Source organism: Typha latifolia, chromosome 1, assembly GCF_019914945.1.
Source record: "Typha latifolia isolate L0001 chromosome 1, TyphaL0001v2, whole genome shotgun sequence".
NCBI lineage: Eukaryota > Viridiplantae > Streptophyta > Magnoliopsida > Poales > Typhaceae > Typha > Typha latifolia.
The window spans coordinates 18536202-18561503 of record NC_133086.1 but is presented as its reverse complement, the minus strand read 5'-3'; the positions used below and the strand labels follow the sequence as shown (position 1 = coordinate 18561503).

At 38.0% G+C, this 25302-nt stretch overlaps 4 protein-coding genes across 4 annotated transcripts; 2 read left to right on the top strand and 2 right to left on the bottom strand.

Moving 5' to 3' along the window:
• Nucleotides 1-4026: 4026 nt before the first annotated feature.
• LOC140798312 (ubiquitin C-terminal hydrolase 15-like) lies at nt 4027-14683 on the top strand. Its single transcript, XM_073152130.1, has 13 exons — nt 4027-4224; nt 4879-5659; nt 7654-8068; nt 8168-8624; nt 8726-8877; nt 8993-9090; nt 9809-9894; nt 10000-10162; nt 10337-10460; nt 10569-10811; nt 12598-12810; nt 13576-13637; nt 13740-14683. The coding sequence occupies exons 2-13, from the start codon at nt 5373-5375 to the stop codon at nt 14422-14424; spliced, it is 2985 nt and encodes a 994-aa protein (XP_073008231.1). The 5' UTR covers nt 4027-4224; nt 4879-5372; the 3' UTR covers nt 14425-14683.
• Nucleotides 14684-15124: 441 nt separating this feature from the next.
• Nucleotides 15125-17460, top strand: LOC140783156 (cytochrome P450 710A11-like). The gene has a single exon (XM_073129960.1). The coding sequence runs from the start codon at nt 15814-15816 to the stop codon at nt 17320-17322; it is 1509 nt and encodes a 502-aa protein (XP_072986061.1). The 5' UTR covers nt 15125-15813; the 3' UTR covers nt 17323-17460.
• A 2472-nt stretch (nt 17461-19932) lies between these two features.
• Nucleotides 19933-20948, bottom strand: LOC140794890 (RING-H2 finger protein ATL2-like). Its single transcript, XM_073147164.1, has one exon. It carries the CDS (start codon nt 20641-20643, stop codon nt 20017-20019), a length of 627 nt encoding a protein of 208 aa, XP_073003265.1. The 5' UTR covers nt 20644-20948; the 3' UTR covers nt 19933-20016.
• Nucleotides 20949-22262: 1314 nt separating this feature from the next.
• On the bottom strand, nt 22263-23796 carry LOC140794593 (3'-N-debenzoyl-2'-deoxytaxol N-benzoyltransferase). The gene is made up of 2 exons (XM_073146686.1): nt 22914-23796; nt 22263-22830 (listed from the first exon to the last, which is right to left on the bottom strand). The coding sequence occupies exons 1-2, from the start codon at nt 23705-23707 to the stop codon at nt 22314-22316; spliced, it is 1311 nt and encodes a 436-aa protein (XP_073002787.1). The 5' UTR covers nt 23708-23796; the 3' UTR covers nt 22263-22313.
• Nucleotides 23797-25302: the final 1506 nt, after the last annotated feature.

The window sequence follows — 25302 nt, the reverse complement described above, 5'->3', positions numbered from 1 at the left end:
AAAAAGAAAAAAGAAGAAGAAGAGGGAGATAAAGGAGCTTCAAGGGGTATCTATCTAAAAGCTTAAGATTCTATTGGTCTGAGTTCAGCGAGGTTCTTTATTCTGATATAATAACCAAACATCTTTTTTATACTTAATAAAGTTTACTTTAAAAGAAATTAACACTATAAAATAAGACCAACTAATTAAGTTCGAAGTTTAGTCTCAAACTAAACAAGCCCCAAGTGATTTGAGAGATATTAAAACAAATATAAAATTTAGAGGGGTGTACACTAAAAAAAACCCCTTTTATTTTCTCATATGAAAATAAATAAAAATTTTATGATGTCCTTAGTTAAGCCATTAGATACTGCTAGAGTTCAAATTAGTGGTTGGCGGGAGCCATCTACTTACTATAGCTAACTCGATATATAGAATACTTGTGGTCTCTCCTTAGATTTAGGTGTGGGGCTTTTGATTCTTACATATTATGACTATCCTTGATTATTTGAAGTATAATCATGTTAGCATTAAAGATGAAAACTATAACAGTTACTTTGCCAGTCACCTATGTCTACTTCTTTCATGGAGGTAGTAAAAGTTTGGTAAACTGAACACCAGTGGGCTTCATAAATTGGGCTAGTGGTCCAGAATTGGGAGGCCATAAATAAATGCATTTGAACCTAATCTCAAGCATCTTTTGCTAGTCTTTATCTTATGCTTTACTCGCACCATAGAATGAGGACTTCTCATTCTCCTGTCATTATAACATGTAGCCAGCAACAGTCTCATGGGCTTTATTTAGAGGGAAGAAGTCCTCCTCCTCTCCACCAGTAAAATTAAACAGATGGATCACAAGTCTCCTTTTCAACCCATTTATTATAAGATAATAAAACTTCTCTTTTAAAAGTACAACCCAATTGGTCCACCCTGGGATAATGGTACAGTGGATATAATGCCAAATTATGGGACATAATTGAAAGAGTGGCAGGGTAAAGAGTAATGCAATCTTCAACCTAGCTCTGTGGGTTCTGGCATGGTAATATATATATATAGCTTTACCATATCATTTTTGTATCATTACTCTTCCCATGATCAAAGGAATGATGATTGGCAAATACTTCAATGCACCTTTAAAAATTATAATCTTAATCCAACGGCTATAATAGCCAGTTTTCATACCCGGTACCGGTTTCCCGTTACCGGTTCCAAAACCACATTACGTAAGAAAAATAGTATATCAGTTAAGAAGATTAATTACGTGTGCCTAACTTTCCAATTTTCTTGTTATACCCTTGAAGATCTTAACCATTAGATCTTCATCAAAGTATTGATAAGTACGGAAGAAGCGCTCTACACGTTTTTTCCGTTAAGATTTCTCTCTTAAATATAATTATGCCTTAATTATAGGAGATATCATTTAATATTAAATAATTTAAATTTGATTGTTTGGAGATAAACTTTAATTTAAATATAATTCTCTATCTCTATCTATTAAAATTTAATTTAAATCAATCTTAAACTAATGGGAGATATATGTAAATAATAAAAAATAATTAAAAAGATAAAATGTAATTAAAATTTCATCAAGTTAATTATAAAAGACATCAATACCCTTATTTTAATATATATACATTACTCTCAGTTAATGATATATATGTCTTTTACTTAATAAAATATTAAGATAATATAATTGTTAAAAAATAATGTGCAAGATTATATATTTACCTGCTAAACCGGTAATATATTTCATTCATATTATACCCTTAAAGATCTTAACCGTTAGATCTTCAACAAATTGATTGATAAAGAATTAATTTGATTGCATGGAAGAAACCCTCGTGATGATTTTGCAAATGAATAATGATTTTCCCTTGCAACAACTTTTCATTTTTTAACTGCATAAAAGAAAAAAAAATTATCCACTAAAAATCAATTTCAATGTTCACAAGCAAATTCAAAGCTTTAACCTCTGTTATAGACTACAATGGTTGGCGAACAAATTGCCTATTAATCGATCAAACTTTCCCTAAAAAGACAAAGGCCATGGGTCATGAAAGACAGCAGTTAGCTCACTCACATCTTTGTCTCTTTTGAGAATTGATTGGTTAACGTAAAGAGGTATGAAGGGTATGGAAGTTTAAAGCTTTTAATTCTCGGTCTCTTTTCCCTCCCTCACGATAGAAGAAAAGAATCATCCAAAAGATGAATGTATCACGTCAACGCATGAAGATAGGAAAAGAGGCCAAATTCACTTTATCTTAATTTAATATCAGTGTACAATAATAAAAAGGGACATCACGACGTCAACCGTTGACGAGCTAAAAGCTAAAATAAGATCAAATTCCCATCAATGGTGTCGATCTCGGTCGTCAATGTGATATGGTATATAATAACCTTCTTAATCTAAGAGAGTCGAGTTGCATTAGATAATTGCCATAAGTTTTAAATACTGGCAAGGTTTGAATTAGCTTGTGGTTTGTAGACACCGATTTGAACATCTATTCTCAAATTAATATTTGGATAAACACCCAAGTTAGAAGCTTCTCCTGCAAAGCTTTTACTTATTAATTACAGGGCAAGAATTCCACCGTCCTGGTTGGTTGCATGATAAGATCTTCCCACCTATAAATAAAAGTTTTTTAAGTTATTTGTGAATAAGTAAGTAGGGGGTCAGATCACTACCCATAATAAGGGTAAAAAATTATCACTTTTTTTTAATATATAAAAGATTTGCAGCATCCAACATGCAAAGGTATAAGACAAGCATTTCTATGAAAATATCAACTGGTTAAGGTTAGTTGTATAATAAAAGTATGGCAAATACTTCAATGCATCTTTAAAAATTATAATCTTAATCCAACGGCTATAATAGCCAGTTTTCATACCCGGTACCGGTTTCCCGGTACCGGTTCCAAAACCACATTACGTAAGAAAAATAGTATATCAGTTAAGAAGATTAATTACGTGTGCCGAACTTTCCAATTTTCTTGTTATACCCTTAAAGATCTTAACCATTAGATCTTCATCAAAGTGATTGATAAGTACGGAAGAAGCGCTCTACACATTTTTTCCGTTAAGATTTCTCTCTTAAATATAATTATACATTAATTATAGGAGATATCATTTAATATTAAATAATTTAAATTTGATTGTTTGGAGATAAACTTTAATTTAAATATAATTCTCTATCTCTATCTATTAAAATTTAATTTAAATCAATCTTAAACTAATGGGAGATATATGTAAATAATAAAAAATAATTAAAAAGATAAAATGTAATTAAAATTTCATCAAGTTAATTATAAAAGACATCAATACCCTTATTTTAATATATATACATTACTCTCAATTAATGATATATATGTCTTTTACTTAATAAAATATTAAGATAATATAATTGTTAAAAAATAATGTGCAAGATTATATATTTAAAAAAAATTACCTGCTAAACCGGTAATATCTTTCATTCATATTATACCCTTAAAGATCTTAACCGTTAGATCTTCATCAAATTGATTGATAAAGAATTAATTCGATTGCACCGAAGAAACCCTCTAAAAGTATTCTAGTTTTCTTTGTGTTAAAAGCGTGTGGCGAAATGAAGATTAATATAGACATCATTGTATTAATCCATATACTTTTCGACAAGTCAGAGAAAGAGGTTTAAAATAATTAGATGGTTGTCCCAAAATTGCACCAAGAGGCGTGTCGATAGCCGTTTCTCTTGGCTATGCAATTCTGTCTTTTGTTTATAAACAAATATAGAAGAGGGAGTATTCTTCAATTTCTGTTTGTGTAATAATTTTACTGAGGTTAATGGAAGAGAAGGGCAAAAATAAAAATGGTGAAAGTTTCTTTGTCGTACTACTAAACAAGAATTTATACGGAAAAGTTTAAAAGAGGTAAATAGTGAATCTGGATAGATCTCTATTCATTAATTATATATCGTTTTTTGTTTTTTGTTTTAGCGAGCAGTACAGCAACGAGAGGGGGAGAGAGAGAGAGAGAATCTCTTTACTAATGTGTCTCTTTTTATCATGCGTTATTTTGTTCCATTGGGCAGAAGAGGGGGGCGAGAGAGAGAGAGAGAGAGAGAGAGAGAGAGAGAGAGAGAGAGAGAGAGTGCGGAAGAACACTTGGAAGAAAAACTTCTCCTTTTCTTCTTTCTTGCTGCGGAATGGACGAATCTAGGGAGAGATCCGGAGTTGGGTCCTTCTAGTTTCGCGTCTCTAATATCAAGAGGTAAGAGTTGAAGCCCATCGCTTTACTTTTTACTTGCCTTCACTTCCCCCGTTGGAATCTCGTCCTGGTAAAGAATGCTGGATGATTTGTAGATTGGTCAGAGAAAGATCCTTTCTTTTACGGGTTCTTCTCTGTTTCTTAATATTTTTCTTCTGAAATAGTTCGGGAATGGTATGTTTGATCCTGGTTCTATGGTTAAATGGGCATATTCTTTGTTGGGTCTCTGTCATTTTGGTACTGCTACTAGAGGAGCTCGGGGAATTGAGCCTTTCTTTTAGTGAGGAAAGAGACCATGTGGGTTTGTCGGAGATAGGACTTTGAATTGATTCTTTTCGACTTGGGGCAGTAAAATAAAGGTCCTGGGTGAAATGGGCCTTCTCCAAATCTACGCCCCGGTTCTTCTTTCCAATTTTTTTCTCACAAGAAGATGTTGAGATGCTGATCTTGGCTATAGCTAATTTACATCTTAAAGTTGTTGTCTGTAAATCGCTGGTACTGCTTGCTGGTGCGGAGGTAGGCTTTATGGTCAAATGATTGAGAGGTTGCTCAAAAAAGATTCTTTTATTTTAAAGTTACTACCTCTATAAACTTCAGATTGTGATTTATGTTTATCTTGTTAATGCATATTTTGGGTCCTTCTCCTCATCTTTTCAGGTCTCCTTATTTATTCCAGAATATAGAATTTTCTAGTGACTTTAAATATTTTGCTTGAGAACCACCTCTAATGCAAGGTGAATGAAGCTGGACCTTCTGTATATGGGATCCTAAAATAAGATGGTGACTTGTAAGGCTGCTGTTTCCAGTCGGATTTTCCTTTCATCACTTCTGTTTTCCCTTTGAAGTGTTTTGTTTCGAGGGGATTTCCCTTTTATTTTCAGTGGTGACAAGGATTCAGTGAGGTGAAGTTCTGGAATTGCACTAGCCTTAATGCTTGATTTTGTGAAGTGAAATCAGCTTATTGGAAAGGAAAGGGGAAAGCCATTTGTACAAGATCTTGACATTAGTTTTCCTTTTGGTAAAAAACTGGGTGATGTTGAATCACTTCTTGCGGCCCATAAAGAAACTGAACTTGAAGCGATTAGTGATGTAGAATGGTACCATTTGAGTAGTACTCTTTCGGAGCAGGTCATCAGTATGTTGGTGGGGACATGCTCCAACCAAGGGAAGCCAATATACCTGCCCTTTTTCTTTTCTTTGTTGTGCTTCCTTTGGTCTCTTATATTTGTCTCGGCAAATGGAACGAGGCTACAAAGAAGAAGGCCAGGATTATTATGCTTGCTCAACTTGCTGCTGAAGAAGCTCACAGAGTAGAAACAATGGCATGTGCTGATGTTATGCCAGTTGGGCCTTCTCTAAGAAATGGCTTTCATGAATGTGCCAGATGCCTTGCCCCTGCTATAACTCGTTGCTCTAGATGCAAGTCTGTCAGATACTGGTATGCATCTTTGTCTATTTATTGATTCATCTTTCCCCCCCTCTTCAATAGGCATAAGAGTTGCTGTTATTGAATATCTTAGTCTTAAATTTCTTTGTTGCTTGATTGAACCATCAGTTGGCTGCATGCACTTTACCTTACTGTAAGAATGATGGTGCTTCAAGATTCGATTATTTTGACAACTTTGGGCTCTCCCCGTCTTATGCCAGAATGTTGGTGCCAAACACTAGTAAGCTTCCATAACAAAGAGGCTGATAATCTGAAAGGCAACTGTAGTATGCATGCAGTCAATGTACTGTATAGCACTCATCATATATGGTCTAGTTCGATACAATTAAACATCACATGTACGGTAAAAATGTAACATATGTATTAAAAAATGAATCAAATAAAAGAATCAAGAAGAGAAAAAGGCAAAATAAGGATCTTCTAAAGCCTACTTAAGTTTATATAGAATGTTGTGATATAACAAAGGTTCATGTCAAACTTTCAAAATAGTTGATGCAAGAAACAATTATGAATCAACAAGTAATCAGAATAAAAGCCAGCTAAAGTGTTTAGGTAGCTTAATATCTACAATCCAAGCTTAACCTACTTATAATGTATGATGATTGATCACTCCATCTCTACTGTAACTCACTATGCCCAACTGCACCTAGGTCCTACAGCATTTGGACTGCAGGTGCTTAGCGGTCCGCTTCTGTACATGCAGGTTATCACATTTAGATCTCTTTGAATCTGTCTTATTCAAAGTCGGTGGACCCTGCTAAACTCAATATCTCCTGCATGTAATAATGACTTTAGATGATGATGAGGAAGTGAGAAATGTATCATATGCTAAATGTTGCCCCTCATTCTTTTAGCAGTCTGATTATCTATTATAGTACAACATCAATAAATCATAGGAAGCATCTACATAAAATATTCCACTGTTTCCAATAAATTCATTATGTAGTTTCCCACTAGTATCGCGTGTGTACCTATTTTGATGATATTACCTTTATTCGCATCTTCAGAGATGCTAACAAGGCCATTGACCGCTTAACATTGGAAGTATGAGTACTAGTTTACTGCATCTAAAAAGTGTTTCCAAGCATGTGCTATCATATCAAAAAAGGAAAGAAGGACAACACCGATGTATGCAATTGGAAATGGCATTGTTGATCATGCTGATTTTGTCATTGTGTATGTGGTTGCTTATATCTTGCTGATAAGTTATCAATATGACAGCTTTCTGCTGCAAGTAAAACCTAGTGCACTATGAATATTCTTAATAGTACTGAACTACTTTCCTTCAGGGATAATGTTTCTCTGCTGATTACAAATTTCTTGGTACATTTATTTCTTGGCATTCTATTTTTTGGTATAAAGATGGTGCATATCATTGTTCTACGTTTCTACTTGTTTGGATCATCTTGTTTTAGTGTTGCTTTTAATCTTATATCCTTAAAGAAAAAGAAAACTTGACTTGTACATTTGAAGGGCCCAAAAGAGATGTAAAGCTTATGGGGAATCACTGAAATTTGAGGACATGTATAATGATGCTTCAACTTTTGACATTCAGATCAATTCACAACTTATAACTAGGATTCCAAATCTGTGTTTAATACGTTCCCCCTTTATTTATCCTTTATCTTTTGATCCTAAAGAGAGTCATGATAAGAAGATATATTGGAACGGCCTACTTCATTATTTTGTCCTTTATCTGAGACTTCTCCACAATAAATATTGAGATTATGACTACATTTTCAATCTTATTACAGTCATAATTATCTTCTTCACTTTTAGTCACATAAGGAGATGCTAGGTATGCGCTAAGATTGGTCATGTAACTGGAGGAAACTAGTACTATCTTCTTTTATTTCGATAAACAAAGAGATCACTTTAACATGACTAATAAATGAATAACAGCTGGCATCTTTGAAGTCAAATTTGCAGATTCTGTTTTGATGCGTAACTTCAATCTCAGTAGTTGAATTTTCACATGTTTGTAGTTCTGGGAAATGTCAAATAATCCACTGGAGGCTTGGACACAAGCAAGAATGCCAGAAATGGCATGATGGTGTTGTAAAAGCATCTGCTGGCTTCTCTGTCGTAGAAGCTGTACAACAGCAGCCCTTATTGAATGACTTGGATTCCCTGTTCCCTGGAATTGACACCAAAGACTCCAAGCAGAGTGGTCTTCCTTGTGATCTATCAGATGATATGTCTGTCATGACAACTGCTACATCGCAAGATTCAATAACCACAAACAATCTATCACATAGAAGAGCCACCACAAAATTAAGCCAAGTTATCTATAAAAGTGGTAGTGTTCCTTGTGTGTTTGATGAAACCAATGACTACAGTGAGGATGACAGCACTTTGTTTACAGAGATTTCCCCAAAAGATGCTTCTTTTGGACATGAGGTTTTTTCTCCATTTAGTTTAGTTGGTTTATTTAATTCATCCTTCACTGATTTTCTTGAGAAGTTCTAATCACCATGCTTTCCTCCATAATGATTTCAGTCAATGACTGGGAAATTCACTCCTTTTGGGGATACTCATAGCAATCAAGATACCTGTTCAGACTTTGTCAAAGAGATTCAGCAGAACTCTTATAAATCAGCAAGTGAAACAAGGAATGCAGCAAGTGAAACAAGAAATGCATCTAACCAGATCACATCTCCTGGAAAGGCTGGAATATCAGTTCCATCCCAATTGGATAAAAATACAACGAATGGATGTGAAACTGGAAGCCATATCACTTCAGATAAAGTAAATTGTTGTGAGAGTGGGTTTTCTTCTACCCTTGAAAAAGTAGATAGGAGCTTAGCTAAAAGATCTTCCACAAAAGGAAGCATGATGAATAAGAAACCCCCATATAAATTGAAGCAAACAGATCTTAGATCACAAAACTCAGCAGATAAAAGAGAATACACTTCTCAAGGCATAGAAAGGAATGCCTGCAAGAAAAATGAGTCTAGTAAGTCACTCACAACTCGCTATGTTATTTGTGATGCAATATATATTGGCCATATTACTTGTCCTTGCCCTTTCTTCCTTACTCTTTTATATGTTCCATAGGAGTTGCCCAAGTGAATGGTTCTGTTAACGACCAGTTGCAGGGCAATGGGATCTCATATGAAGGAGACCTGAAGATTCAAAGTTCAAAGGGTTCCACTAAATTTCTTAAACGGAATCTTGTGGGGTTGATAAATGATAATAAAAAGAATAAGGTGTGTGCTTTTCTCTACAGAAACATGATCTTTTAAAAAAGAATGCACATGTCAAGGCATCGACTTTTTGTTTTACCGCAACAGCTAATGGATCTGTCTTTTTCACATTTTTTAGATGATTCAGATGTTGTTTCCTTATGAGGATCTTATGAAGTTCTTCCAGTGTGAGGTGTGGGGCATTTCTCCTAGGGGTCTCCTTAATTGTGGAAACAGGTACCCCAGAAACAGATCTTTTTCAATGACATTCTACAAGACTTCGCATTTTCAAGGAAGTTTCATAAATATTAGTGAACTCCTATTTTTGCATAGCATTCATGTAGGTGGTGTTACATATATTATAAAGCCAAGATATACAGTAATTATTGCATATCTTTAATAGAAGCATATAAATTTCTATGCTAAATATCCCCTAAAGTATTTCATTATTTTTTATATGGGAGAAAGAGAGATGGGCTGGGACATGGCTTTGCATCTAAAGAAGTTGTTGCTTCGGCAATCAAAAGTTTTGATTCCAACCAATGCCTCTGGTATAAATATGGCTGTCTATGGGTACAAACCTGGTGATTGAGTCATTACACCCATATCGAGTCATTACACCCTTACTTACAATGTGCTATTCCAGGGAATCCACGGGTAAGAGGATAAAATTGCCTATTTATATATTCTGTTTTGGTTTTTGCCGATCAAGTGCAGCCTAGATGTATTATAATCATCTTCATCCTTATCATCCTTTATATGTATATTAAGTTTCTAGAGTCACAGGAATCAGAAAAAATGCAGGAAATTAAAAAAAAAATTCAGCATTTTTTTTCTTTTCAATAATATTCAGCTTCCTAACTTTGTGTTAAAGTCAAAATAGTGAGAGCTATACATAAATGCTTTTGTAGTGGAAACTTCTAAATCTGACTTGCATAACCTCTTTTTTTTTCAGTTGCTATGCTAATGCTGTCTTACAGTGTCTTACTTGCACAAAACCTCTCATGATTTACCTTCTTCGGAGATTGCACTCAAGGAGCTGTAAGTCTCAGTTCTTATGCTATACTTTTAGCTACAATCAAATACGTAATACTTTCTATCTGGATGCTTTATGCAACATTTACCTAATTATTTTCTGTACGTTAGGTTGGGCAAAAGATTGGTGCCTCATGTGTGAACTTGAGCAACATGTTTCTATGTTACGGGAAGGTGGAGGGCCTTTATCTCCCAGCAGGATCCTGTCAAATATGAGAAGTATCGGATGTCGTTTGGGTGGTGGAAGTCAGGAAGATGCACATGAGTTTTTAAGGTCAAACGACTAAACATGCAATGTCCTTGATTCTTGTTTTTTTCTCTCTTTTCCAGATCGAGATTCTACATATATTTATCAGTTCATTGTAGTTGTCAAATTCCATAATTTATATTGGATATATTTCTTTGTCTATGCCTTTGATATTTATATAAATTAATGATATATCATTAGGCTTCTTGTTATGTCCATGCAATCTACATGTCTGGAGGCTCTTGGAGGTGAAAAAGAAGTCGATTCAAGACTACAAGAGACAACACTAATACAACAGATTTTTGGTGGTCGCCTTAAATCGAAGGTGATTATTCTAGGTTTGACTTTCAGCTATGTCCTTTCTTCAGTTTGATATTTTGGCATATTTAGCAATCAATTTATAGTACTAACTAATTTAGCTAAATTGAACAAGGTTAAATGCCTCAGATGCCATCTTGAGTCTGAAAGATATGAGAATATAATGGATCTTACTTTGGAGATACATGGTTGGGTTGAGTCTTTGGAAGACGCACTCACACAATTTACTGCTCCTGAGGATTTAGATGGAGAGAACATGTACAGATGTGGAGGATGTTGTGCATATGTCAAAGCCAGAAAGCAATTGAGTGTACATGAGGTGCCAAACATCTTAACGATTGTTTTGAAGAGATTTCAGGTAAATTTTAGGTTATAATGTGGTCTTTGCTTGAAATCTAAGGGTGTTAGTTCCTGGTTTAACTCTCATCTTGTGTCATGCCATGTGAGAAGAAATGATTTGCTTCCTTTTTCTATTTACATATTTTCTTTTGGGCAAGATTTTCTGAATATCCTCTTAATTTCATACAAGATATGAACATATTATATGAGTTAAACTTTGACTATGTTAGCAAATAGTTAGAATTTTGTGCTATATCTTTTCAAAAACAACTTAAAATATTGTGTAACTTCTCGTCACTTGAATGACATGCCAATATGCCTTATTTTATTTTAGGGACTAATTTACTAGTAGCTGCACATCTGATATAAGGAATTAGTTGTTCCAAGATAAGCAAAGATTATCAGAAATCCAACAAATTATATTTGTGTTTAGTACAACTTCAAATCTATATGTACTGAATATCTAGGCCTTCCACTACATGATCTGATTTTGTCGATGCTACTGAATACACATCAAGAGACCCTTCAGTGGGTAGTCGTGCCTGCAAACCAGATATGGCAATGTCTTGGTGCAACAGACACCAAGATTGTGTTTTTTTTTTCTTTTCCATTTTCTGTCATTTTGGGATGTCTAGCTGGTAATGCCTCTCATGAGGAAATAAAAGGTTTCATGTGTTTTTTGGAACTTGAAAATTCGTATCCCATACTTGAGAAGGAAATGGAGATCTGCGGATCTGACAAATGGGACTAGAATATTAGATTGTCACAAGCTGCATCTTGCATTCAGCTATGAAATCATTCTCATGATCTCTTATAGAAGGAAAGCACCTAATAGCTGCTGTGGCTTTACATCAATTTCCAGAAAGAAGTGCCAGGAAAACCAAAAGAACTACCATCTTTTTACAGTCGTTTTGAAGTTCATATACATCTTTCAGGGATCTTTCTATTGTAATTACCCATTTTGAGAGGAATTATGAGATGATTTGCTTTTCTTAGCAGCCCAATTTCACGCAACCCTTTGTTTTTCTCTAAATATCGTTAATTTTATTAGATATTAATTGAACTATGAATCTTAGTTTTCTTCGTTTCTTAATATACTTTAAAATCCCTAATCTGATTGGTATAAAATGTAACTCTGTGATGCCAAAAGTGCTCGTCTCGTTGAACTTTATTGATTATATGAGTTGTGATGTTACGTATTAAGATCGTCATGAGTATGTAGTTTGTTATATTGTTGTTCTAACTTGAAGGCATCACATTGTGTGATGGTAAGCATGCCCCTTGTATCCAATATCCGTGAGTTCAAATCTTAAAAACAACCTCGTCAAAATTGAGGGTAATCCTACGTATATCTTCCCTCTCTAGACGGGAGCCTCATGCTCAGGGCGCTCTCTCTTTTATATTGTCTGATGTGTCCTCAAGGAGTTTATTTCTACTCTGCTCCTTGAAGTCAGTTAAATAGATAATACCAGGTTGTTATTTAACGTAAACTTATGGTATAACCATGCAATGTTCTCTTTTATTTCTTCTAGTGATATGCCTATCAAAGCAATTTATGTTATTGTTAAAACTATTTTACTCCCTTTTTGTTTAGTTGACATCTATCTCATTATTTCCTTATTTACTTTGTTAGACCGGGAAATATGGAAAAATAAATAACCATGCAATCATCTCTTTTATTTCTTCCTAGTGATATGTCTATCAAAGCAATTTATGTTGTTAAAACTATTTTACTCCCTTTTTGTGTAGTTGATATCTATCGCTTTATTTCCTTATTGACTTTAATTAGTTATTTACTTTGTTAGACAGGGAAATATGGAAAAATAAATAAATGTGTTACTTTCCCTGATATGCTGGATATGATTCCGTTTGTGACTGGCGCTGCTGATAGCCCTCCACTTTATTTGTTGTATGCGGTTGTTGTACATTTGGATTCTCAGAATGCGTCATTCACTGGGCATTATGTCTCATATGTTAAAGATCTGCAAGGAACATGGTTGAGAATTGATGACTCTGAGGTAAATATTTTCCACAACAATTGTATTATTATTATTATTATTATTATTATTATTATTATTATTATTATGTGGCTGAATGAAGTATGCATGTATGCACTTTTTTATTACTATATGAAGCTTTAACATGATGTAAAAGGAGGGAAAATAGATTCATTTGCTTGTGGCTGATTGTCCGAGTGACAACTACCCATACATAATACATTATATTCTGAATAATCTGCATCGGAATTTACATGCTGCTCTAGAAGTAAATACATGTTGCTAGACTATATCTTAACTAAAACATCAGCATCATAAAAAGTATTAGATCTTTCTTCATTAAATAACTCTTTGTTAGCAAAAACTTATTATTGACAAGGTTAATAGACAAAATTTTGCTTTTCTTCAGAACATGAAAGTTGTGCTTTGAAACAAGATATTTAGTAGACTAGGATTAAACATGTCATATGTTCTAAGCAATCTGCACTCTGTTTAATATAGCTATAAACAGATACATGTTGATGAGAGTCATCACACTAGGTAGTGATGTTTTTATCAATCAGTATTAGCAAAAATGATCAGATCTGTTATGAATGAGATGAATTCATTATTCAAAAACTAAATCTTGGCAATGCACTATTGTATGCTCCAGTTTACTCTTCTGCATACTTCATTCAGCCACTCTTTTGCCAATCAGTATTTAGCAAAAACTAAATCAGTATTAGCTTACTCTTTTGCCAGTCAGGCTTGTCTCGGGTTACCTTTTTTTTTTTTTTTTTTCAATAGGTGCAGACCGTTCCATTAAGTCAAGTGATGTCAGAAGGGGCATATATGTTATTTTATTCAAGGTACAGCAAAGTTTGACACATTTAAACTTCTTAGGTTAATTCATTCATATATTATTCATGTATAGACACTCACAAGGCTTACTCTCATTTTGCCTCTCTTAGGTCTTCTCCGCGGCCTCCGAGGATTTACATTGAGAAAGCACCATTGTATGCTCCAGTTTCTGCTAAGAGGAACACCTCTAAACCCCACAAAAAACAGACAGACATGATGTTTGTATCCAAAAGTCCGATAAATGAGAGAGATGATTTTAGACCAGAAAATAGAGGGGGCATTAGTGGCCAAAATATAGATTTCACTTTGAGCTCCAGAAGTGTCTATCCTATAAAAGAAATAGTTACAGATTCAATTAGCCTGGAGTTCTCTGATGCTACATCAAGCGATTGTTCCCTTTTCACGAGCTCTGATGAATCATCCATTGCCACTGAGAGTACCAGAGATTCATTCAGCACAGTTGACATTGGAGACAATGCTAGTCTTGACCCCATTTCATCTATATTTAGCCCCATGTATGGGGCAGAGTATTCCCACAGTAATGTCATTTCATGTACAGAGTCCTCATCTTGTAGGCCCGAGACGAGGTTCTTTTCAGCGGGCACAGCTTATGTCTCGGAATCTTGGATTCCAATTCAACCTGTAGGCAATGTTCATAGAGGAAGGATTCCAGAAAAGGCCCGTGCCTCTTCAGCTGAGCCCTTTGTTTCGGCAAGCAACTCTAGTTTACATGGGAAGTATTGGAGTAATCTCAAAGATGGTCTTGTTCATACTTCTGGATTTTGTGAGATATAGATGGTCAGATTTTATAGTTTAGCGGAGCCAAGTGACTATGGTGATCCCTAGCTGAATATAAGTCGAGCCTCATAAATTTTTAGTTCCATGAGGCATGCTGAATGTTAGATGAAAATGGCAGGGATATTGCGACTCAAAAGGCCTCTTGTTTTAGTTTAGCAGCTAGATTTTTGATTTTGTTCATTATCAACTTTTGTACCCAAACCTGATTAAAATTAAATTTCATGCTCAAATCCATGGTAGTTGGAAATTCTCCTCATGCTAGACTGGACACTAGTAATGGAGTAATAACATGTTCTTTAATCAGCATAACAATTATTGGCACTTGGCTTTGTGGGAACCTCTAGGATTCTCTTTCAAAGTTCTTGAGTTCTCTCTGTTATTGGCATGTATTTATTTATTTATTTATTGCCTCCCATTTGCTATTGGAAACTTGTATCCAATGCCACTGAAATGGCTTCTCTGGATATGTATGCAAAATTGCAAATGCTTACTAATAATTGGGTTTACTTTCCAATTCTATCATAGATTATTATAGAGGTTCACTCAGCTGAAGAAAGCCGTGACTGTGCGTGAATCAGGCAATAAGATTTAACGAGTCATTGCTGAGTAAGCTGAGCTAGAACACGCCCACAGTGTAGAATTAAAAAAAAGATCAATCTATCAATATTATACAAATCAGATCCAGATCCAGGAACCGGAGATGTTGGTTGGATTATTCTGGAGTTGTCTGAAACCAAAATGCTGTCATTAAACAGCTAAAGTGAAGGTGGATATCTATAAATTTATGAGGCTCAACTTGAATTAACACTTTGGAAGTAATTTCTAGATCTTGGATTGAGCTACCTGCTGGTGGTCCCATAACCCACCCCCCATATGTCTCCTTTTTTTATCCTATAACGCCCAGGCCCCAGGCCCCAGGTCCCAGGTCCCAACCACCACTAATCCAACCCCCATGCCAGCTGGCAATTGCAGTTAAATTTTGTTTTTTAAATTGTAAAGCCGACGGATCTTATTCGGACTCGTTCCTCTTCCTCCGCCCACAGTTCTCTCCTGTAGTAGGTAAGTACTTCATGCTTTTCCCCTCTCTCTCTCTCTCTCTCTCTCTCTCTAAATCGACCTCTGCCTCACTCTCTGCTCACTTCCATTTCTGACCTTTTTTTCCTGTTTTGGGTCAGTCTCCGTGCTCTACCCTTTTTGAACGTTGACCCAAAAATACCCAATCACAGTACGACACTCGCTGCACAACCCACTGACTCAGAATCTGAGACAAACCCAGATTTCTATACCCCCTTCCCAGTTCCCCTGCACTCTCCTTCCCTCCGCTCCCTCCCCTCCTACTACAATTTTAAATAGCCACGTCCACAGTAAGTAACAACGAGAGTTAACATGGAGCCAGCGCTCAATTTGACGGCGATGGTACCCTTCCTCCTCTGCGCCGTCGCCTTCCTCCTCCTCCTCGAGCAGCTCTCCTACCTCCGCAAGAAGGGCCCTCTCCCGGGCCCGCATTTCGTCGTCCCATTCGTCGGCGGCGCTCTGCACATGGTCGTAAACCCGACGCGCTTCTGGGCTCGGCAGGCGGAGCTGGCCAAGTCTTCAGGTTTCGGATTCTCGGCCAACTTCATGGTCGGCCGCTTCGTCCTCTTTATTCGCTCCACGGAGCTCTCTCATAAAGTCTTCTCTAACGTCCGCCCCGACGCATTCCACCTCGTCGGCCACCCTTTCGGCAAGAGGCTCTTTGGTGACCACAACCTTATCTACATGTTCGACCAAGAGCACAAGGATCTCCGCCGCCGCATCGCCCCCAACTTCACCCCTCGTGCTCTCGCTGCTTATAGTCTCGTACAACAGCGCGTTATTTTGTCACATTTAGAGCAATGGCTCCGTAAATCTTCTACCTCTGTTCCGATTTCTCTGCGGTTGTTCTGCCGGGATATGAATCTCGAGACCTCGCAGACCGTCTTTGTTGGGCAGTACCTGTCACTGGAGGCCCGGAGAAGATTCAACAAATACTATAATCTATTTAACGTAGGAGTCATGGCAATGCCGATCAATCTACCCGGGTTCGCTTTCCACCGAGCCAAACACGCCGTCTCGCGGCTGGCGAACACCCTCGCAGGATGCGCCGCGGCCAGCAAGAAGAGGATGCTCGCCGGCGGGGAGCCGACCTGCCTCATCGACTTCTGGACGCAGGAGACCCTCCGCGAGATAGCCGACGCGGCGGCCGCCGGGGCCCCGCCCCCGCCGGAGAGCGGCGACAAGGAGATCGGCGGTCACCTGTTCGACTTCCTCTTCGCCGCCCAGGACGCCTCCACGTCGTCCCTCTGCTGGGCCGTGGTGCTCCTCGACGAGCACCCGGAGGTGCTCGCAAAAGTCCGGCGCGAGGTGGCAGCGCTGTGGTCCCCTGATTCCGGCCAGCCGATTTCCGCCGACAAGCTGAGGGAGATGCGATACACGGAGGCGGTGGCGAGGGAGGTGGTCCGGTTCCGGCCGCCGGCAACGATGGTGCCTCACATAGCCGGCGAGGCGTTCGAGCTGACGGAGTGGTACACGGTCCCGAAGGGGGCGATCGTGTTCCCGTCGGTGTACGAGTCATCGTTCCAGGGATTCACCGAGCCGGAGCGGTTCGACCCGGAGCGGTTCATGGAGGGGCGGGAGGAGGACCGGGTCTACAAAAAGAACTTCCTGGCCTTCGGGGCGGGGCCCCACCAGTGCGTGGGCCAGAGATACGCCATCAATTACCTCATCCTCTTCATCGCGCTCTTCGCCTCGCTGATCGACTTCAAGCGCTGCCGGACGGACGGCTGCAATGAGATCGCGTACGTGCCCACCATCGTCCCCAAGGACGACTGCACGGTGTACCTCTCCCAGCGTTGCGCACGATTACCTTGCTTCTGATTTGTTTCATGTGCTTGGAGAGGAAATTAAACAAATTAAATTTCACCCTTTCCACGTCATTAATTTGGTTGCATGTGTTAATTGTGTCTATCCACTTTGCCTTTTGGATCTTGGATACATTTTTATTTGATGTGCGCACTTAGGTTCCCTTCACTTCTCCAATAAAAATTAATCCTTTTTAAAATATATATATATATATATATATTTTATATTAGCATTGCAACTAAACAATCACATAGGTTTATATTGATATTGTAATTTCTATTTATCTCCTCTCTCACTCTATACACCACCTAAATTATTTAATTTAATAATAAAAATAAATTACTGATTTACAGGTTGATAGGACAACACTCAATCTGTAACTTATTTTATAATTAACTCTCTATCTTCTCTCCAAAGCCGATCATTAGTGAATTCGTGGGTGTTGAAGCCTCAAACAAGCTCTCGTTTTAACTCTCCCACTACCGAGCTCTCTCCTCCTATGGTGAAATCGCACCACTCAGTCTCCTCCAACGAGGCTTCAACACCAATCTTGCTGCAAGAGCACTACTCTCTCACTAAGCAAGAAAAAGGTAGCAGAGGTCATCCTGTTTGATCAACGAACAACCTACAATTTACTCAGGGAAGGAGCTCGACCCACTCGTCATTTGCTTGTTCAAACAAGATATTTTTGTTATAGCACTAGATCTATTGTTGCTACCTCCAAGAACCACAAGTCATTTTCATTTCTGATATGAGCCCATTTTGTATACCGTATTAATTTTTTTAAATATGTTTCTTTCATCTATAAAGCTATCATTGTTACAAGATCTATTTGTATCATTTATTGTGAATGCTTTTGTTTATTCAATGCATACTTATACGATACATTATGAATTTACAAGTATGTAGAGTTAAGAAAAAAAAAATGAGAATCCTTTTAAAAAAATATATATAAGAAACATGGAGATAGAATTCATCAAACGTAATCCATAATAATATACAGAAAATAATAACCATAAATACAAATTTTTTTATTTGAAATTTTTCTAAATCGAATAAAAAACTACAAATTCAAACTTAAATCGATGCTACTTACAATAAGTTCAAAAATTACCTGCCAATCTCTATGACTCAATCTGTACCAACATTGTTCATTAGACCCTGTGATACATAGTTTCACATGATAAGTTTTCAAACCTCAATAATCCATCATTCAATCTACCTTGAAATGTAGTTCTTCCAAGATCTTATATAGATATGCGGAGTTGTGAGTGATTTAGCATATTCTGCGTAAAGCTGAGAAATGATTCTCAATAGCCTCTAGAAGATGATTATAACATCAATAATAGATGAGTCATCTAAGGTTAGATTAAAACCTCTTTATATGATAAAGTAGAATATTCTTTTAAAGATTCTCTATTGATTTGTTTAGAAATAATATAAATATATCTTAAAAGATTTTTAAGGATTCTTTTGGAGATAAGGTAAATACATGAAACAAAATTATTTAATTTTGTCAATATTATTTAAGATTATTAAAAAATATTGAGTAGTTACAATGAATACGAGAAATAAATCTGCAATGCCGAATTCATAGAAAGTAGGGTTCTTACTAGCACTATAAGATTATTTCTCCACATTGTGAAAATATAGTAGCTTTCATTGTGTGATTATTTCTCTGTATTTTAATAAAATAAATCTACGGTGTAGGTAAACATTATGTGGGTGTTACTGAGGTGCCAAAAATATTATCGTGCATTGGTGCAGGGAAAGTTTTTCTTCATGTGGGCACTAAGGTAATACAGGATATTGTGGTAGTGCAGAAAAGAGTATATATCTTTTTATGCTTTGCATGCATATTACGAATATAATCAGCACTCTTATAAATAAATATAGATTTATTAAGTATTAGTATTTGTTTAAGTCCAATCAAGAGTATTTTAATTATTTGATAGAAAACCTCACAAATTCCTAATAAAATTTCCTAACTGTTACTTTAATATTAATTTTATACCATATTAAATATAATTATTATCTGTTATACAAATATATACAACTAAACATTAAAATAACTTATAAATATATTAGCTCTCTTCTAGTATAAAAATTAATATAATTATTCTAAAATTGATCTTATTCCACTCCAGGAGATAACTTAGCCAAAAACTCTAGATCTTCTTAAAATTATTATTTTTTAGTTCTTAAATCTCCATAAACAGTATTTTTGTCCCCGTCCAAAAAGGATAGGTCATCAGGTGTACTTCTTGGTCAAGCATCTGCCTAACTTCATGACTTGAATTAGCTAGATCACGTATATGTACTTTTATACATATTATTAGAGAAGAAAGATATGCTATAATAGACCTAAGCATGCTCACAGTTTAGCGTAAGTGGCAAGACTTTGTTGACATTAATTATCCATTCGAACCAACCGTCCTAAGGTGCAAACGCGTAACGTTTTTCCGGCCCGGTCCACTTGTCTCACTGGTAATGGATACGTTAATCGATCGTCAAAGTCTTCGGAAACAAATATTCGAGTAGAGTGTCGTGCCAGTCCAATATCGTGTCAAGAAAAATAAAATAAATAAAACGAAAAACGAAGATTGCAATCCACTAGCTTCATCATTAAGCCATTAAGCCGGTCAACTATCTCAATCAATATGATTAAATTCTTGAAACAATGAATTAATCCAAGACTAACTTACTTAATTAACTAATAATCAATCCACTACTTCCTCTCTCAAGATCTTCTACTACTCCGTCGGCCGGTTGCATCCTCCTCCCCGACCAATCCCCACTAAGCATCCTCCGCAACGACGAGCCCAACCGCGACGTCGACGCCACCTCCTTCGCATTCGATGCACCGTCCATGTCAGCCGCCACGTCGCCCACCTCCGCCTCTTCGACAACCTTGGATGCCTCGGCGTCGGACCGGCAAATAGGGCACGTCGGATGAGAGTGCAGCCACATGTCTATGCACTCGACATGGAACGTATGCTTACAGTTAGGAAGCAACCTCACCTCCTCCCCATCCTCCAACAGACTCAAGCACACGGTGCACTCTGATGTCGTGCTGCTGCTCTTCTTATATGGGAACGTGGGCAGCGCTGATATGGCTTCACGGCCGAGTCCGGTTCCTGAGCGATGGAAGACGATGGTGCTGGCGGTGGTGATAGAGGTGGTGCGGCGGCGGTGGCGGAGGTAGTAGAGGGCGTAGAGGTGGAGGAAGATGACGAAGATGGCGACGGACAAGAGGGTTATGACTGCGGTGAGCAAGACCTTGCTGTCCATGGCGTAGCTCGGTTGCTGTTGCTGCTCCCCGTCGTTGGTAGACATGGTCGTCTCCCTCTATAGATCTCTCTCCTGCTTCTATCAAGATGATGGAACTGGAGAGTTAGTCGGGGATATAATATGTAGGGTTTTCTTTTGTGTGTGGAAACGCTTTAAAGTCCTCTGTTTCGTTCATATCATAAACCTCTTCTTTGTTTTGGCTTACCTACGTCTTTTTTAGCAGTAAGATAAAATGCCTACCAGAAACATATATAGGTGGTGTACAGAGGAAAAAAAAAGAGAATATATATGTCTGCTTGCTTACAATTTTTAATACTAAGTTGAAGAGTGCATGTAAAATAATGTTGGCTTGAAGGTAAAACTAAAACATCTTATTGTTAGAAAATTAAACAAATATCGTATTTAGATTTTAGAGTGAACTACATACATATAAGATGCTTTTAGAACTCGTTTCTAAGAATTCGGACGGAATAATTGTGTATGACTTAAAGTTAGCTTTAATTGACCGTTAGGCACTGGTGACGCGGCTCTGAGAGGACCAAGTGATGGAGATCGCAGTGTAGGAAAAGGCCAAAGGGTGATGAAACCGGACGATGCGGTGTTGAGCGTGTTAAATGGGGTATTAGTAGTAGGTACACTGCCTCTCAAAAGTCAATTCGCTTGGAAAAAAACGAGCAAATGACGCGAATCTTTCGGCACAAAGAGGAGTGATCTTAAACCGTGTGGGTCCCACCAAGTACACCACTTGTGATTTTTCAACGTTTTGGTAAGTCCTTGGAAAGAGCCTTCACTGACGCTTACTGAAAAACTGGTCTCATTTTTTTTTTCTATTTTAAATATATTTATAAATAGTGGGTTCAAACTATTATATATGAAAAATAAGTAATCAAGTTATCCTAATAAATATTTTTTTATCTATTTAAATAAATAGATAAAATAAAAATAAAGATATTTAAAAAAGTAGATACCAATTTTAGCACTTATCGATCCAGCAGTAGATAAGCTCAAAACCTTTTAAATAGTAGATAAGTTCGAGTCTCATAATTACAGTAGTATTTATCGAATATAAGTCTCATAATTACAGTAGTATTTATCGAATATAACTTAGCTAATACGTGGCAGTGCTAACGACTTTGGCATTACGATTTCGAGAAAAAATTTGATGTGTCATCGTCGTAGCGACCTGCAATATTTAATAATAGTTTAGTATATCTCAGTAATTTTTCTTTATACCAAATTAGTTACTAAAATGGTCTCGTTCTGTCGCGTTAGTATTTACATCGGTAGTTTATTTAGAAAATGAATTGCTGACGAGTTCAATTCTTTAACTATTAGCGCAAGCATCGAATAGTTTTTTCATCGAAAGAAACAAGTAGATATATTTTTTCACCTATAATGCTAAACTATACAATTTAGAAAAGCATACTTTTATAATAAATAATTTATTTTGAATATATGATATAGTTGCTGAAAAAGAAACTAATATAACGATTCTAATCAAAAATTAATTGAATCATAAACAAAAAATATAAACAAAAAATAAAATAAATATCTTAACTTTTTGCTGAATTATTTATTCTGATCATAAAAGTATGTCCTTAAAATATATAGAAAAAGATACGAGTGAAAATTGAGTATTCTCGACCAATAAAGTCTGATCAGAATTGCAATAATATATATATATATATATTAATGTCAGAAATAAAACGTACGTATCATCCACCAAACATTTCCATATCCAGACTAAAAGAGTGCAGCGCCTTCTGAGGCAAGCACACCAACACCTTAAACCCTTGGCTCCTCCGTCCATCCATTGCCCCATAAGGCAAGAAGAAGCAAGGGTCCCTGCTCCCCAGTAACCTCCACGAGAGAGGCAATGTAGTAATCGGACCGCCCCACCCGAAGTCCAACTCGGAGTGCCCCAACCTTCTCCAGTCCGTGAAAGCGCTCACTCGTTCACCGGCTGTGATCCCTCCCGCGTAGTGCACTTCTTGGAAGTCGATGTATGACCTCACGTACTCGGTAGTCACGCCGTGCTTGCTCTTCTTGATCAGGCTTGCTGTCTCCCAGAGAGGTTGCTCTACGAGTTGCGTAACGGTGAGGTTGACGTATACGGGGAGACAGACGTTGCCCCAGTATCCTGTAGGAAGTGCCGGTTTCAGGACTTTGCTTATGTTCATCGAGTATACCATCTTTACCGTCTCCTCGCTTTCGATTCCAGAAGCCTTCACTCTGGTTCATTAATTACTAGTCCACTTAGCCATGCTTTTAATTTTAGAGCTTGTAATATGACCTACATAGCTTATAGTACTTACCGGGCACGCCATATGAAGGCGGCTAAAGCTTCGAACGTTGTAAAACTCATGCCGGCCTTTTCCGCGAGTCCTTCCCGGAACCGCTCCAAGCACGCGTCGCTCACGTGAAAGCATTCCCTTACGACTAGTTGGTCCCCACCACCACCTACCTTAGAGTACGGCCCATAAGACGCCACGTCATGATCAAAACGCAAGACCTCGTCGAATGATATCTCGACGCGTGGCGGCCTCCGCGGCCCGAGGAGTTCCCTTTCCCAGATCGGTTCGACAGCCGGCGAGGCTCCACCACGCGCGAGCCGTGCCACGTGGGACAAAAACATGGTGGCTCCCGCGCCGTCGCACGTGGCGTGGTGGATGCACATCCCGAGGGCGAACCCGCCGCACGCGAAGCGCGTGACCTGGAGGGCCAGCCCGTCCCGGTCCGGCGCGAGCCGGTCGAGGAGGGGCGAACCGGGCCTCTCCAAGTCGAGCCGGTCGAGACGGAAGGACGCGGTGGCTCGTGTCAACGGCACGGCATCGCCAGAGCAGACGCGGACCTCGAGGCGGGAGTCGGAGGGGCGGGGGCAGACGGAGCCGACGAGGGGGTAGTAGAGGGATAAGGCGGCGGGGAGGGCGGAGGAGATGACGTGGAAGGGCTCGAGGTCGGAGGATTTGTTGGGGGAGTAGAGGCGGAGGGTGCGGAAGGTAACGTGAAGGTTGCGGTCGGAGTCGAGGTGGGAGAGTGGGAGGGTGTGAGAAACGGGAGGAGGTGAAGGGGAAACGAGGATAGTCTCTATGATGTCCACTTCCTCCATGACTGCAGGTGGTGTATTTGGGTGAAGAATACGAGTTTAATTAGGTTGTAATGGAGATTTTGGTGGACGGAGGGGGGGTGTGGTTAGGTGGCGGAAGAGGAAGGCGACGTGGAAGTGGTAGCACCATAACATAGTGTTTGTGTAACTCCCACCGTCGGATTGGCAGGAGGACTTCCGATCATCGCGTTGCCATGGTTTAGAACCACTAGATCGGAGTTCTCTACAGTGATGATTGTGATAATAGCTAAACTATATTACTATTGGATAAGTTTAACCTCTGACAATTAAAAAAAAACTATTTTATTAGGAGAATACCATACTAAAAGTGTAGCATTATTCGATCGTTTTTGTAGTAAAATGTTTTGATGGAGTCCGCGTAATAACGTACAGGTGTCACCTGAGAACTCGGCACCTTAGGATTTCCATAAATTTTTCCTGTGTAAGAATAGGATGGATGCTCTTTAACGTCAAAGTAATTAATTAATTGTAGAGACTCCTAATCGGTTTTTTACACAAACGTTAATATGAAATAATGGTCTATTAATTTGTAATCTAATTAATGTACAGTTAGCTATACAAAGTTGGGCCGGAGTACTTTTGAGTGCTTAATTAAGACGGTTGCAGGAATAACACCAATTCCAAATCTTTGGCATGGAAGTGCTAAATCCTCCTTTGCGCCGCGTATGGCCATCGAGTGCTCCTAAAAGCCAGAATTATTAATTTCTTCGGTCAGGATAAAAATCCAATCCTCCAATAATCGGACAAGATTGTGAGTTGTGAGCTGCTTTGCTCTGGCTCCAAAGTCATAAGCAAATTAAGTAAAGAAAGTATGTATGTATGAGAGAGAGAGAGAGAGAGAATGGATTGTAGTCAGACAGACACGATCTAGTGAGTGGAGGTGCACCAGAGGGCACCAGGTAAAGCTTGTATTGAGCAAATAGGAATGCTTAGAAGAGCTCGCCACGTAATTAAAGAGCACGTACAGTTAGCTCCTTCTTCTTTAGTCATTCCCACGTAACGAACAAGGTGAATAGACTTGCACTATTTCTTTTGTCACGAAGAGGGGCAGGTCAAATAGGCGAGCAAGTGGAGAGAAAAAGAAGAGCAAGAGACCAGGAGATCCAAGATAGGATGGCAGGATCCGTTTGAGAATCCAAGAAAGCGTCCGAGGTATCTTTCATCAGTGGAATTAGTTGAGAGTTTCTTTCGCAAGATGACCACCTATACATTACACTCTCCTTTTCTTTTTCTATGAACATATTTACAAGAAACAGCCTCCATATTCTCTACCGTTTTCTTACAAAAGTGCGGTGATATTTTCATAAGATAATAGTGCGAAAAGAAAAACAATTTAATCAAAGAAGATAGAACATGTTTAACATATTACTTATAAGCTAGTTAGAGGTGGTTACCTGAAAAGGAGGCGTTGTTTTTTAAATATACAGAAGGTAGGTGGTTACTTGACAAACAAAATCAAAAAAGTTGCCACCTTAATTTCTAATGGCAATTGCTTCTCTCGTCGATGCAACTATGGTTAGTGGGTTCGATTGATCATGTTCAGAATCCACTACATGGAAGTGTAGTGTAATATGACA